Here is a 13,168-nt window from a genome sequence, read left to right as displayed (position 1 = left end):
GGGCTAATTTCAACCTTTTTCAGATAATTTCCTGCTTTTTGTGCTCATTTGTTATTCTTTCAGCATAATTAAGCAGACATGTTCTTTCTACTTTCTTCTGCTAATTTAAGCTTATCTAGCTTCATCTAGCTTTTTTGCATTGTTTAGCTAATTTCATCTGTTTTCACATATATTCAATTTTTTTGTAGTAAATCCTGCTCCTTTCAGCCTTATTAACTTTTGTGTGCTAATTTCAGCTCGTTATGCTCCTTTCAGTTTTTTCCTGCTAGTTTAAGGTTTTTCTAATATTTCAGCTACTATTTAGCTGCTTTTATGCTAAAATTATCTTTTTTAGCTAATTCCTCTTTTTTAGCTCATTTTAGCTCTTTCTGCTTCTTTCTGGTAGTTTAAGCCTTTTTCTCCTTTTCAGATACTTTTCAGCTGTTTCTCGCTAATTTCCACTTTTTTAGCTAATTTCCTAATTTTTGTGCTCATTCTGCTTATTTATATTTATTTACTCAGCAAATATGTGCTCTTCTTTATTATGCTAATGTTTGCCTGTTCTTCCATTTCAGCTGCATTTCAGCATGTTCTTAGCTAATTTCTAGCTGCTTTACTTCAAATTCTTCAGCAATATAAGCATTCACACTGCATTTTCACAGGAAATGCACCATCTCTAGTTTTTTGTGTGCTTATTTTTTAGGTTGTATTTGTGTTATTTGTTCCATTCACTTGTTTGTTTTTTCTTTTATTTCATTGTGTTTATGTTAACTTTTTTCCCTCCTTGTGTCATTAGCCATCGTCATCCTCCCAGCAGATACATACAGTCCTTCGTTTCTCTCATTCATTGTCAGATTCTAGAGGTCTTAAGATGTCCTTTTGTCTTCCTCAGAGCTTTTGGTTGTGTAGCTTTATGTTTTTAATTAAACTAATGAAATGCAAAGTGTTTAAACTATAAACTGATCCAAAGTTTTACATGCATAAAACATTAAAACAGACAAATCAATGGTGTTTTATATGAGCCATCAGCTGTCCAGGTTTCTAACATCTGCACCAGTCAGTGTAAAACTCCATCAGCCAGCCTCTAATCTGATGGTTACTGTATCGCCCCTCTGCATCTTCATGGGTGTTACTACAGCAGTTAGAAGCTGTTTGATGTGGATTTAATGTGTATTTATTTAGCACATAAAAACAACAAAAGCTGACCCAAGTGATTTAATAATCAAATACAACAACAATAAAAATCAGGTAAAAATGGTTCTCAAACTCTGCATGGATCAAACGCCAAGGAAACAAGATGAGTGTTGAGCAAAGATTTAAAAGTCTCAATTTCCACTTTTGGAGCAGTGACTGCAAAAGCCTGATCACCTCTGGACTTCAGTTTGGATCTGGGGATGTCTAAGAGGAACTGGTTGGTAGACTGGAGTGCTCTTACTGGAGTGTAGATGTTAAGAAATTCACATAAATAAGACGCAGCCAGAGCAATAAAATCTTAAAATCAATCCTGAAGTGGACAGGAAGCCAGTGGAGAGAAACCAGGACAGGGATTATGTGTTCAAATGTTTTAGTTGCTGTTAAAAGACGAGCTGTGGATGGTGTGGCCTGAAGCTCTTTGTTGAGACAGGAACAATGCAAGTGCTGGTAGTTGTCTGGTTGTGATGTTCTTCTGGGGATTCTTATCTTTGTTTGCTGTTTTTATGATAAAAAAGTGTTCAAATGCCAACATCATGTTTAGTCTTCAATGCATGTTGCAGCCTAATAGGCTGGATCATAACCAATATTTCACTTTTTAACTTCTGGTGACCAGTCAATAGATTATTGCACAGTGAGATGTGTTTTTTTATTTATTTATTTGGAGTTGCATCACTGGATTCAGAGCTGATTTTGGACTCCAACTTATTATTTGGAGTTTCCACACCTTCCTTCCAACCCTTCACACCCACTTTGACCTTGATACTTTTAGTGACTGAGACATAAATGTAAATGAATCAATAAAGTGAAGCACTTTGGAAATGCATCTGAGCAAAATTCATATTTTATGTGAGTCATCAGAACACAGGATTTGCATTACATATTCTCCTGTAAAACGATTAGTATTAATCCTCTGAAGTCACAACAATGTTATGCTACTAGCGAGCTGTGTCCGTCATCACCCACATGTGAAAAATTCTGCAAGGTTCCTGTTTCAGTGAACAAACAAGCATAAAAATACCTTGATTCCTCTCAATCCTACAACGCCATCTTCACCTTTGTCCCCTTTACGTCCTGAGAGTCCATCTTTTCCAGGTAAACCCTGACAAAAAACAAAACAGGCAAAAGCGTTGCCTCAGAACCACAAAATAGAAGATAAATTACATACAGAACATGCACACATTTATGCAAACAAAACCAAAAAATCCACACCGATTCTCCAGGCACTCCAGGCCCGCCTGATTCCCCCTGCGGAGAGAAAACAGCATCACAGTAACTACAGCAGGAGCATCGTCTGCTTCGGTGTTCACACTGATACTGTTTTAACCTATGGTGGCCCCGAGGTGTAAATGAACAACAGTTCAAAAAACGGAATTGGATGAAGCCAAACCAGAAGTGGTGTTTTTTTATTGTATTTTTTTACTTTATTAACAACATAAAACAGAACAACAGAACAATGTACAGTACACATACAACAGTTAGCAGGCTAGCCTTTAGCCTGTAGAAATGGAGAGCTATGTTTTGTTCAAGCTTAAAGAAAAAGATAAGTCAGAACAAACTACAGGTGGTTATTGATAGTTAAAAATGACTGCATTTAAATCATGCAACTGATTTATTAAAGTATGATTTGTGGTGACTGGCAGATTAAATCTGAGCACAGATTACAAAGGTTTATCTAAGGACTTGCCCAGTAACAGTTAAAACTGAGGAAACTTGTATTATTTTAGCATATGCTACATCAAATAAAATGGCTAATCGCTGGTACACTGCTAATGTTTTCTAACTAGCACATGCTAGGTTGGTTCGCTCTGGGCAAATCTATTCATTTATAGTTTACAAAATGTGGGTACTCGCCTCATGTTAATTTTATAGTTTAAATGATCATGGTTATGTATACAGTATTACTAATGTCGTGCCAGTAAAAACCAAAGTGTAAAATGTATGTCAACAAAACTTAATTACCTTGAAGATCATGCTGAGTTTTGCAGTGTCATATCTTCTTCTTTAAGCTTGAACAAAACATAGCTCTCCATTTCTACAGGCTAAAGGCTAGCTTGCTAACTGTTCTGTGTGTACTCTTGTTCTGTTTTATGTTGTTAATAAAGTAAAAAAATAAAAAAATAAACTAAAAGAAAACCCCACCACTTCCAGTTTGGTTTATTGTAATTCCATTTTTTCAAATGTGATTCTGGCCACTTCCGCTTCGGCCACTTCCGCTTCGGCCACTTCCGCTTCGGACACTTCCGCTTCGGACACTTCCGCTTCAGCCACTTTCGCTTCGGCCACTTCCGCTTTGATTTAATGTAATTCTGTTTTTTCAAATGTTGTGTTTTTGTTGCATTTTTTGAAATGTTGTTCATTTACACCTCAGGATCACCGTATTAATCACAACCCCCCCCCCCCCCCCCAAAAAAAAAAATTCCTCTACAAAGACTTACTTTCTGTCCACCAGGACCCCGGGCCCCTGGAAATCCAGTGGATCCTCGTTCTCCAGGTTCTCCTCTCTGACCCTGATGACAAACGGATATATGCAGTGAATGTAGACACTGATAATCAATGATGGACTGAGTTATACACAATCACTGCAAGGTCATAAACAACCAAAGTATGTACATTTCTAGTGATTGTTCATTTCACTGAATTGAACAAGGTTAAAAAGTCAAACTCTCTTCCACTGACACAAGACCATCCATCTCCAAACCCTTTACTTCAAAGAAAAAACAAATGATTCAATTCTAGTCAAATCCACCTGCTCTCCTGATGGACCCTCTTGACCTTTAACCCCCTTTTCTCCTTGTGTACCTTTGGGTCCTCTGTCACCCTGAATGAAATGACAGTAAGATCCAACAGAAGTAAATACATGCTATCATAAGCAAATATTTAGGTACAATAACCAGCGTGGTGCATTCACTGACTGTTTCTCCTTTGTTGCCCTTTTCTCCAGCAGGTCCTCCCACCAGCTTAGTGTCTCCCTGTAAGAGACAGCACAAAGGATAAAGAATTTTTTCTCCCCAAGAGAGAAAAATAAAAATGTTTCATCAAGGTACAATTTCTTCTGCTATGATTTTTTTTTTCCACATTACATCTTATCAGTATTCTGTTTATTCATATATTTCTTCTGCTTTCTGCAGAGTGAGTTTGCGGAAAGAAGCTCTCTCAAAAACAGCCCCTGCTGACAATTTTCCAATGACTTTAAATTTGCAAATAAATCAGATGCACTCAAGAAAGTGAATGGCAGTGGAGCTTATCAGATTTTAATGTGCACAAACCTTTTCTCCTTTTTCACCCTGTGGTCCGCTGTCTCCCTGCACAAAATAAAGTAGAGGGAAATGTTTTATTCAAGTATTTCAGTTTAATTCACTACTTTTCATGTGCATAATACTCAGGGGATGAGCTACATGATGACAAATAAAAATGTGGAAGAGAATGGTAATATTTACCTTTTCTCCCCGAGTGCCTCGAACCCCTGAGGGTCCCTGATGGACACACACAAACACAACACGTTCATGTGCTGTGATTGACTACAACATGCATGTTCTTACCACTAAGCAACTTTTTCCTGATTAGACAACAAATGACAGGAAATTAAATAAAAATAACAACGTTATGACTCGGCTACAAGGTGAACAGTGGTTAGAGCTGTCGCCCAGTGCTTAATTTGTAAAAAAAAAAAAAAAAAACTATGTCAAAATGCAAAGAACTGGGGGGTCCTGGGGTCCTCCACCAGAAAATTTGGAAAAAGTAGATGCCATTTCCTGCATTCTGATGTATTTTCACAGGTTGTTAAACATCTACATTAACCTACATAAGTAAACACTTGATTCAGTAACTATTTTAGAGAGCTCTCCTTGAGCACGCTTCGCTTCTCTCAAGCATCCTACCCCCCTGCCCCCCAACACGCATGGAGTACTATCTTCATTGCACTGCCTTCATGTGCTTCAATTCTCAGTTATTTAGTTGTACAATGAGAAGACTTTTTAAATGAAAGTATATTGGACTGTCCAACAATTTTCAGTCAGGTCATCTGGCCAGTTTCTTTTTTCTTTTTCTTTTTGTGCTGAAATGTTTCACCTTCCATCCAGAAGGACGACTGAAAATTGTTGGATTGTATATCTGGATTATTGAGCATGGACTTTGTTGGTTTTGAACCAGTTTGACATGACTGTTGACGAGGAAGAGGGCTGGCACCGGAGGAGGGGGCGTGCCAAAGAGACCATCTTAGCACCAACATAACTGGTTTGTTCCACTCTGGAGTAAGCTGTTGAGGGAAGAATCAGTTTTGTGTTGTGTTTCCTTGGCTGATGAAGCCTTCTGGATGGAAGGTGAAACATTTCAGCACACACACACAAAAAAAAGAAACTGTCCAGATGGCCTGACTGAAAATTGTTGGATTGTATACCTAGATTATTTAGCATAGATTTTGTTATATTGGACTGTCTTTTCAACATTTCGATCGCAATTGGTGCCACTGTTTTGATCCGTGACGTACGTCATGTGATTGCCCATCAAACATTTTTCTCGTATTTTTAATAAATTATTAACATTTTCTTAATGACCCACTTAAATAGCAAAACTACAATTTAGTTGTGTTGTTTAATTATATTTTTGCGTTTTTAATTAAACTGCCCATGACTTGGAGCTAAATAAATAAACTGAATTGAATGACTGTAATTTTAGGGGTGGAGATTTTTTTTAAGGGTAGAAGCGGAAATGCTTACTTGAAGGGGCAGCTCTAATGTAATATTAAAGGCTTCCACATACTCGGGAATAATGTGTGTACTCCGTGAATTGCGTGGACTCCACGCGTACTGTCCGCAGACAGTTGAGACTTCATACTTGAGCGTACACCATGATGGGCTGCAACCCAGCTTTGCAGATGAGGGACAAATTGAGGTTGCCGATTGGTCATTTGCTGACACGCCTACTGGATTGATTGACAGGGCGCAAAAAAAAAAAAAACGACAGGAACCGGCATCCCTGGGTAGAGGCAGGACAGCCCATGAGCAGCGGTGTTCTGTGTTGATATGTTGCTAATAAAAAGTTCTAAAAAAAAATAAAAAAAACAACAACAGGCCCTGCAGCCCGCACATCAGACCAGCCCACAGGGAAATTTCCAGACCCTCCTGCAGCCAGGCCGGGCCTGGGTTTTATTATTTCGTGAAAATTTCTTAATTTTTCACCATTTCAATCATGGCGTCAATGGATGAGAAGGGAGAGCTTGCATGCCTCTTGGCAAAAAAACAAAAAAAACAAAAGAAAAGGCCATTAAACCAGACCAGGAATTAAGAAGGGGAATTTAATACATTGGTGAAAGACGTGAAGACGATAGACAGCGATAAACATTTGGAATATTTTCAAATGAATTCTAGCAAGTTCAATGAGCTAGTTGAGCGCTAAAGCCCTGTTTCTTCACCACCTGGGCAACCACCGCACATCTGTCAGTGCTGCACAGAGAGAGGCAGTCGCACTGCGTATCCTTGCGACTGGTTGCTCGGAAAACAAAGAGTGGTTGGTGTTGCGTGTAAAACAGTCAGTTTCCGGGCAGTTTATTGTGCGACACCGAGTACACGTAGAGAGTCATAAAAATAGATATTTGCACGGACATGACTGGCAGACGCCTGCTTCGAGTCCACCTGTAGTACACGAGAAACCTCTGCGAAGTTAAGTACGCCCAAGTATGTGGGGGTCTTTAGATGCTCGCAAGTGGCTGTTATGTTTAAAATGAGTGTTTATATAATTATTATCAGATTACATATCCAATATAGGTTTAATTCATTCAAGGCAGTCAAATGTCTTCATAACTTTATATTAGTAAGTCTGAGAAATACCAGATCCAAACAAACAGTTACCTATCAAACGCACCCTGTCAAAATAAGAGAGTTACCAGATCCTGTTCCAGCAGGATCCGGCTCAAATTAAGCCCTGCTGTCACCTTTTAGCCAGAAAGTCACAGGTTGGCCTCAGATCATGGCCTTTCTGGACAGAGTTTGCATGTTCTGCCCATTCATGCATGAGTTTTCTCCAGGTACTCCGGTTTCCTCCCACAGACCGAAAACATGCATGTTAGGCTGACTGGTAACTCTAAATTGTCTCTAGGTGTGAGTGAGAGAGTGAATGGTTGTTTGTCTCGTTTGTCTTTCTGTTCTCTGTGATGGACTTGTGACCTGTCCAGGGTGGACCTGGTGGAGATAAGACACCAGCTCATAGAAAGGAGAAGCGAGTAAAAGAAAATGGAAGGAGCATCATGACTCATCAAAGGGGAGAGAGCATGTTTGTTAATTCAGGTTTGATTACTTTGATCCTGTTTTAATGGAAAAAAGGGAAAAAGCAATGTGATATGTTTTTGGTCTAGAAAACATTTTGTGTCTTTGTAAGAAAGGCTCTTCTGTATAATCATAAAAGGTGAGCTTGTGTGCTTCCATTAAAACCGTCTTAAGGTTAAAAAAAGAAAGAAAAAGACCTTGAAAGAGAATGCTAAAAGCCCTGTAGTAACAGTAATGTTTATCTGCATTTTGCTGCACAAAAACAAAAAAGCAAAAAGTTTTTGATATTTACAGTTGATCCTCTCTCTCCATCCAACCCAGCTCGCCCGTCCTCGCCCTAAGAGGACCAAATAAAACCAGTGTTAGTTTGTATTATCCAAAGGTGAATTTACTCTGGAGCGTAGGCTCTGTATTATGATTGTATAACCAGCTTCATACTCTGGGCCCTGGATCTCCTCTCTCTCCTCTGGAACCAGGGATGCCTACACCAACATCCCCCTGGCAATAAAAATAATATATACATGCTTAAAAAAAGACATTAATATTTATGAAGCTCGACAGGAACAGTGTGTCAGTCTAGAGAGATACCTTGTCCCCTTTGACTCCATTGGTACCAGGAGAGCCCTAGGAAACAGAATTGGAAAATAAATATGTTAGCCTGTTCCGGTTGTCTTGCTTTTAATTGTTTACATTAAAAAAAATTGAATTGTGTCCAATAATTTTACAGAACTAGAGCACAGTAAACATTAAAGTTTAATACAGAAGCTCTTCAGATATGCTAATGAAAATGTTCTATAATGAGAAGAGGAATTCACAGCCAGTCCTGGAGGTCCAGAAGGACCAGGAGCTCCGGCATTTCCTGGACGGCCTGCAAATCCTTGGAGACCCTGAAAATAAAAGCACAATAGTAACAAATTTTACCAGAGGGATTGTTTAGAAAAACAAAGCATGTAGTTATTTTTATCATCAACAGCTCCACTGACCCTCTCCCCTGAGGGTCCAGGAGGTCCTGGTTGTCCATTTTCTCCTCTTACACCAAGCAGCCCAGGGTCTCCTGCCTTTCCTTGGGGCCCTGGAGGACCAGCTGAGCCAGGAAGGCCTGGATCCCCCTAAAATATAAAAATAGCAGAGATTTAATCCGGGGCTGCATCTGATAAGCCATGGTATCCGAACAGACAGATAAATAACAGTGATAATCCACTGCTGCAACACATAATGTTATTCACCTTCAGACCTGGAGGTCCAACATGGCCAGGTGGGCCTGCTGGGCCTATGCCTTTCTCTCCCTGCAACACACATATAGTCCTTAGTGAACAAGTAAACTGGTTTTAATTCAATCAATTTGGTCAAACATATGACAGAGTCTGACCTTATCTCCTTTAGGCCCAGCAGATCCTTGTTGACCCTGAATACAAATGGAGTTTGTATTAAACAAAAAAATCTTTGAACAACTTTTATGATGACAAATAAGTGCAAAAACACCAACTCTGAACAAAAATAGAAGTTTAACTCTAAATTCTACTTATGTGAATGATAAAAAGCAAAATATTTTAACATCAAAGAGGATTAGAGAAAAGGTAATTGATTTAATACTGATGTATATTTTGTATATATATATATATATATATATATATATATATATATATCCATCATCTTTTACCCACTTCTTCCATTTTGGGTCAAGGGGGTCACCGGTGCCCATGTCCAGTAATCATTGTGCGAGGGGCGGGGGACACCCTGGACAGGTCTCTAGTCCATCACAGGGGCACATAGAGACAAATGAGGCAAACAACCACCCACTCACTCACACCTAGGGACAATTTAGAGTTGCCAATAAGCCTAACATGCATGTTTTTGGTCTGTGGGAGGAAACCAGTGTATCCAGAGAAAACCCATGCATGCATGAAGAGAACATGCAAACTCCACCCAGAAAGGCCCCCAGACCGGGATTTGAACCAGGGACCTGCTCATTAAAATTTGTACAGTATAGCCATTTGTTAAAACGAAGCAAACTATATTTTGGATTTTGATCTGTGTTAACTATCAGTCCAACATGTTTTTAAGATCTAATATTTAAAATCTACGAGTGAGAGCAGACTCACTTTCAATAGATTATAAATCATGGACATAAACTCCCAACTGTCCAGCAGTTTATCAATTTTTTAAAATGTTTTAATTATTATCATTTTGGTTTATTTATTGTGCCTAAATAATTCATGCAGCAATATAACTTCCTTTCAGGAACTATTCACAAAGAGTGAAGGCTGACTTACATCTTCTCCACGCTCTCCAGATTCACCACTCGTTCCCTGTCATGAAAACATGCCGTGACTGTATTATTCTGTAAACATTAGGTGCATGTGCTGTGCACCCTGATGATACTCACTCTGTCTCCCTTAGTGCCAGCAGGACCTTTTTCTCCTTTATTACCCTGAACGACAGAAGTCATACATTCAATTATACAGTGGTAAATGGAAAAGCATTTAACCTGTTGTGTGTTCCGTGGTTTATTTTTGTTTCTGTCGTGTTGCTTGAGGATGCAGAACCCCAAACTCACCTTTTCACCAGGGAGGCCTCGCTCTCCAGCTACGCCCGGTAGTGTTACACCAGGTGGGCCCTGCATCAGGCAGGATCAGATAAGCACTATTAGCTCCAGTGAGCAGCTGATCTGCTTTATTGTCAAAGAAGCAGCTTACATACAGCTACTGTTAGGCTGATAACTCACCATCTCTCCTTTAGATCCAGGGGGTCCAGCTACAGCCTGAAAAAAACAAAAAATAATGGGTTATTACTTTAGCTGAATAATGTGTGTTATTGTTAATGAAAAGTAAATGTATACCTAAACCCACTGAGTGCTTTGTCATTATTTTCTCAAGCTCTTTCTCTTTATGTCTTCAAGGATGGTCAATAAAAGTACTCTCATGGCTAATCTTTGCTCTACAAAGAGTCACAGAATTGGAAAAGTGGCACTTTGCAGCCAAAGTTCTTTCTCTACACGTCTTTCGTAATGATAGTCTATCATTAAGTTACTGTACTCAACAGTATGTGCAAAATGCACTTAGCTTTGATGAATCTTGTTATTGTAAGACGATCACTTATTCAGCACATTGAATCTGTATTTCAGTCCATTCCAACATAACCGTTTTCAGTTTGTCAACAGTTGTACAATTATAAGAATGTCTTTGTTCTACTGGTGTTGTGCACACATATTATTTGTGTTGACACCATTAAATTGTTTATAGATTTGTTGTACTTTCTTTCCCATTAACTGTGGAAGATTAAAAAGTCTCCACAATAAAGATGCAACAACTATTTCCGTCTTTTGTGAGAGAAATAGGAGGAAAAAACCACCAGAGTTCATGCTCAATAATCCAGGTATAAAATCCAACAATGTTCAGTTAGGTCATCTGGACGGTTTCTTTTTTTTTTCTGAGACATTTTGTTCTTCATCCGAAGGACTTCTTCAGCCTGAGGATTCACCAAACAAACAGATTCCCACAAACGGCATACTCCATAGTGGGGAAAAAACAAAACTGTTTGCTGGTGATAAGATGGCCTCCGGGACCACTCTCTCCCCCGTCAACTCCGACAGGGGAAAGAGCGGGCCCCGGAGGCCATCTTAGCACCTGCAAACTGGTTTATCCACTATGTGGTATGTGGTTTGTGGGACTCTGTTTGTTTGATGCCTCCTCAGGCTGAAGAAGTCCTTCGGATGAAGGACAAAACGTCCTAGCAAACAAAGAAACTGTCCAGATGACCTGACTGAACATTGTTGGAGGGAAAAAACATTTATATAAAAAAGTTGTACACTATGGTACTTGTATTGAGTCAAGTCTTTTGAAACAATATGTTTTTCTTTTTTTATCCTAGAGCATTTATATATATATATACCTTTCTGATGAGAGTTATATATATATATATATATATATATATATATATATATATATATATATCTCTGCAGATATATGTGGTTTCAAAGATGTTGGTTTGATTTCAGGTCCAGCCTTTAACTGAGACACTTAAGGATGTTTACAAAGTTTCTTCAAACCTTTGAAGTTTTTGTTGGACTTTAATATATCCTCTGTGGATTACAACTTTAAAAATTTGGCAAAACAAGAAGAAAAACAAGAAATTTACCTTAAAACGTACAATTTCTAAAGAACCTCTATGTCACAATTTTATTAAGACATCATTTTAAGGTATCCAACTATTATTTTGTTTCTTGGTGTCTTGTTGTTGTTAACCTGCTTTATTTTAAGCTACACAAACTGCCACATAATAAAGCTGAGCTGAATTTTTTGTGGCCACACTTTTGTTTTTGAGCTGCATTTTTCAAATAGTTTTCGTTTTGAGACACATTTTTATTTTAATATGTGGTAATACACTTAAGTGTAAGCATGTGATGGGTTCAGGCTTCCACATTTTACTATACAGCTTTGACCTGTCTTTGATCTCCAAACAGTTTTGCACCTTCTTGCACGTTCCCAAAATATCTGACATGTGGACCAGGCCAAAAAAGACGAGCCTCAGAAGAGATCTGAGGGAGAGTGATTTGCATGTGAGTTCAGCTCCCAGAAAAGGAGCAGCTCACTGTGGTTTAAAAAAAACTGACGAAAAACAAAACACTTTTTATAGCTTGAACTGAGAAATTTCAATGAGAAGCAAAACATCTTGTCAAAAATCATTCCAGTCCAGTTGCATTCAACTAAACTTGTGTCAGGTTTAGTTAGAAAAGCACTTCAGGTTACTTAAGATGTATTAATAGAAAATAAACACAAGTCAGTGTCTTGTGTGTGAGATAAACAAACTGCAAGCGGATGCTGAGCAGATGCAGAAGAGTTGCCTGGTCATTCATCAAACTGTTGGACTCGCTGACAGCATCAGCGTGCCTCTCCTCAAGGTGCTGAACCTGAGGTTGTAAACGGTGGGGGAGCTTGTTGAGAGTCATGTCAATATTACAAACAGCAGCAGGACCTCTGGTGAATAACAACATCCTCACGAGGCAAGCGCCGCGTTCCCGAGTTAGAAAGCAAAACTAAAACACGAAAGAAAGGAACGTTCTAAAGTGTTGAGCAGATTAAATTATCTAACAGATACATTGAAAGTGTTGAGTTTCTTCAGTCAAAGTTGTTGAAACAAAGAGTTGATCCAATGCAGTGTTAGGCAACTTGTTCCAGGTTTTCTCACATAAAATGTTACAGGAAGACCCAATTTTCAAACAGGGAAAAAGACGAGTACTTGCTATAAAACTGATCAGATTTTATCCCTAAACACAAAACTACTTCAGTTTACCGACTTCTATACTGCCCAAACCAGAGCTGACTCTTCAGTTCTGTTTGTAAATCACAGTGGAATAAATTATTGCTGCAAATCTCGGAGTTTTCACATCAATAATGGAATCAAACTAGGGTCCTCGTTATAACCCTGTGCACGGCGTGATCGCGTTTTAGGTATTTATTACAACAAATTCATTATCTTACGAGGGAGACTGTCATGTGATCTCAACATTGGCGGTGAAATAAAAAAAGCTAGTACATTAGTCCCTCGTTACTTTGCGGTTCGACTTTCGCGGACTCGCTCTTTTGCAAAGTAAGATTGGACATGACACACAATTGGCTGATTGATGGATGAGCCGCACGATCGGCATGGATTTTTAAATTTAAAATAAATTATTTTAAATGATTTAGCAACTGCTGCACCTGCGTGAAGTCCACAGGTGCAGGGAGAATAAGTAT

At 38.8% G+C, this 13,168-nt stretch overlaps 1 protein-coding gene across 1 annotated transcript in view; it reads right to left on the bottom strand.

Moving 5' to 3' along the window:
• Positions 1-13,168, bottom strand: part of col7a1 (collagen, type VII, alpha 1) — a 109,874-nt gene that overhangs the window by 32,830 nt on the left and 63,876 nt on the right. The window contains exons 87-104 of the mRNA XM_037679872.1: positions 10,159-10,194; positions 9,991-10,050; positions 9,820-9,864; positions 9,707-9,742; positions 8,803-8,838; positions 8,660-8,719; positions 8,417-8,542; positions 8,249-8,320; positions 8,022-8,057; positions 7,872-7,931; positions 7,726-7,770; positions 4,611-4,646; positions 4,440-4,475; positions 4,086-4,142; positions 3,920-3,991; positions 3,609-3,680; positions 2,383-2,418; positions 2,192-2,272 (exon numbers count right to left, since the gene is read on the bottom strand). Of these exons, the coding sequence (XP_037535800.1) occupies positions 2,192-2,272; positions 2,383-2,418; positions 3,609-3,680; positions 3,920-3,991; positions 4,086-4,142; positions 4,440-4,475; positions 4,611-4,646; positions 7,726-7,770; positions 7,872-7,931; positions 8,022-8,057; positions 8,249-8,320; positions 8,417-8,542; positions 8,660-8,719; positions 8,803-8,838; positions 9,707-9,742; positions 9,820-9,864; positions 9,991-10,050; positions 10,159-10,194 (1,002 nt within the window). The remainder of the gene's footprint in view (positions 1-2,191; positions 2,273-2,382; positions 2,419-3,608; positions 3,681-3,919; positions 3,992-4,085; positions 4,143-4,439; positions 4,476-4,610; positions 4,647-7,725; positions 7,771-7,871; positions 7,932-8,021; positions 8,058-8,248; positions 8,321-8,416; positions 8,543-8,659; positions 8,720-8,802; positions 8,839-9,706; positions 9,743-9,819; positions 9,865-9,990; positions 10,051-10,158; positions 10,195-13,168) is intronic.

This window comes from Nematolebias whitei, chromosome 7, assembly GCF_014905685.2.
Source record: "Nematolebias whitei isolate Nwh7 chromosome 7, NemWhi1, whole genome shotgun sequence".
NCBI lineage: Eukaryota > Metazoa > Chordata > Actinopteri > Cyprinodontiformes > Rivulidae > Nematolebias > Nematolebias whitei.
This window is presented reverse-complemented; position numbering and strand designations above follow the sequence as displayed.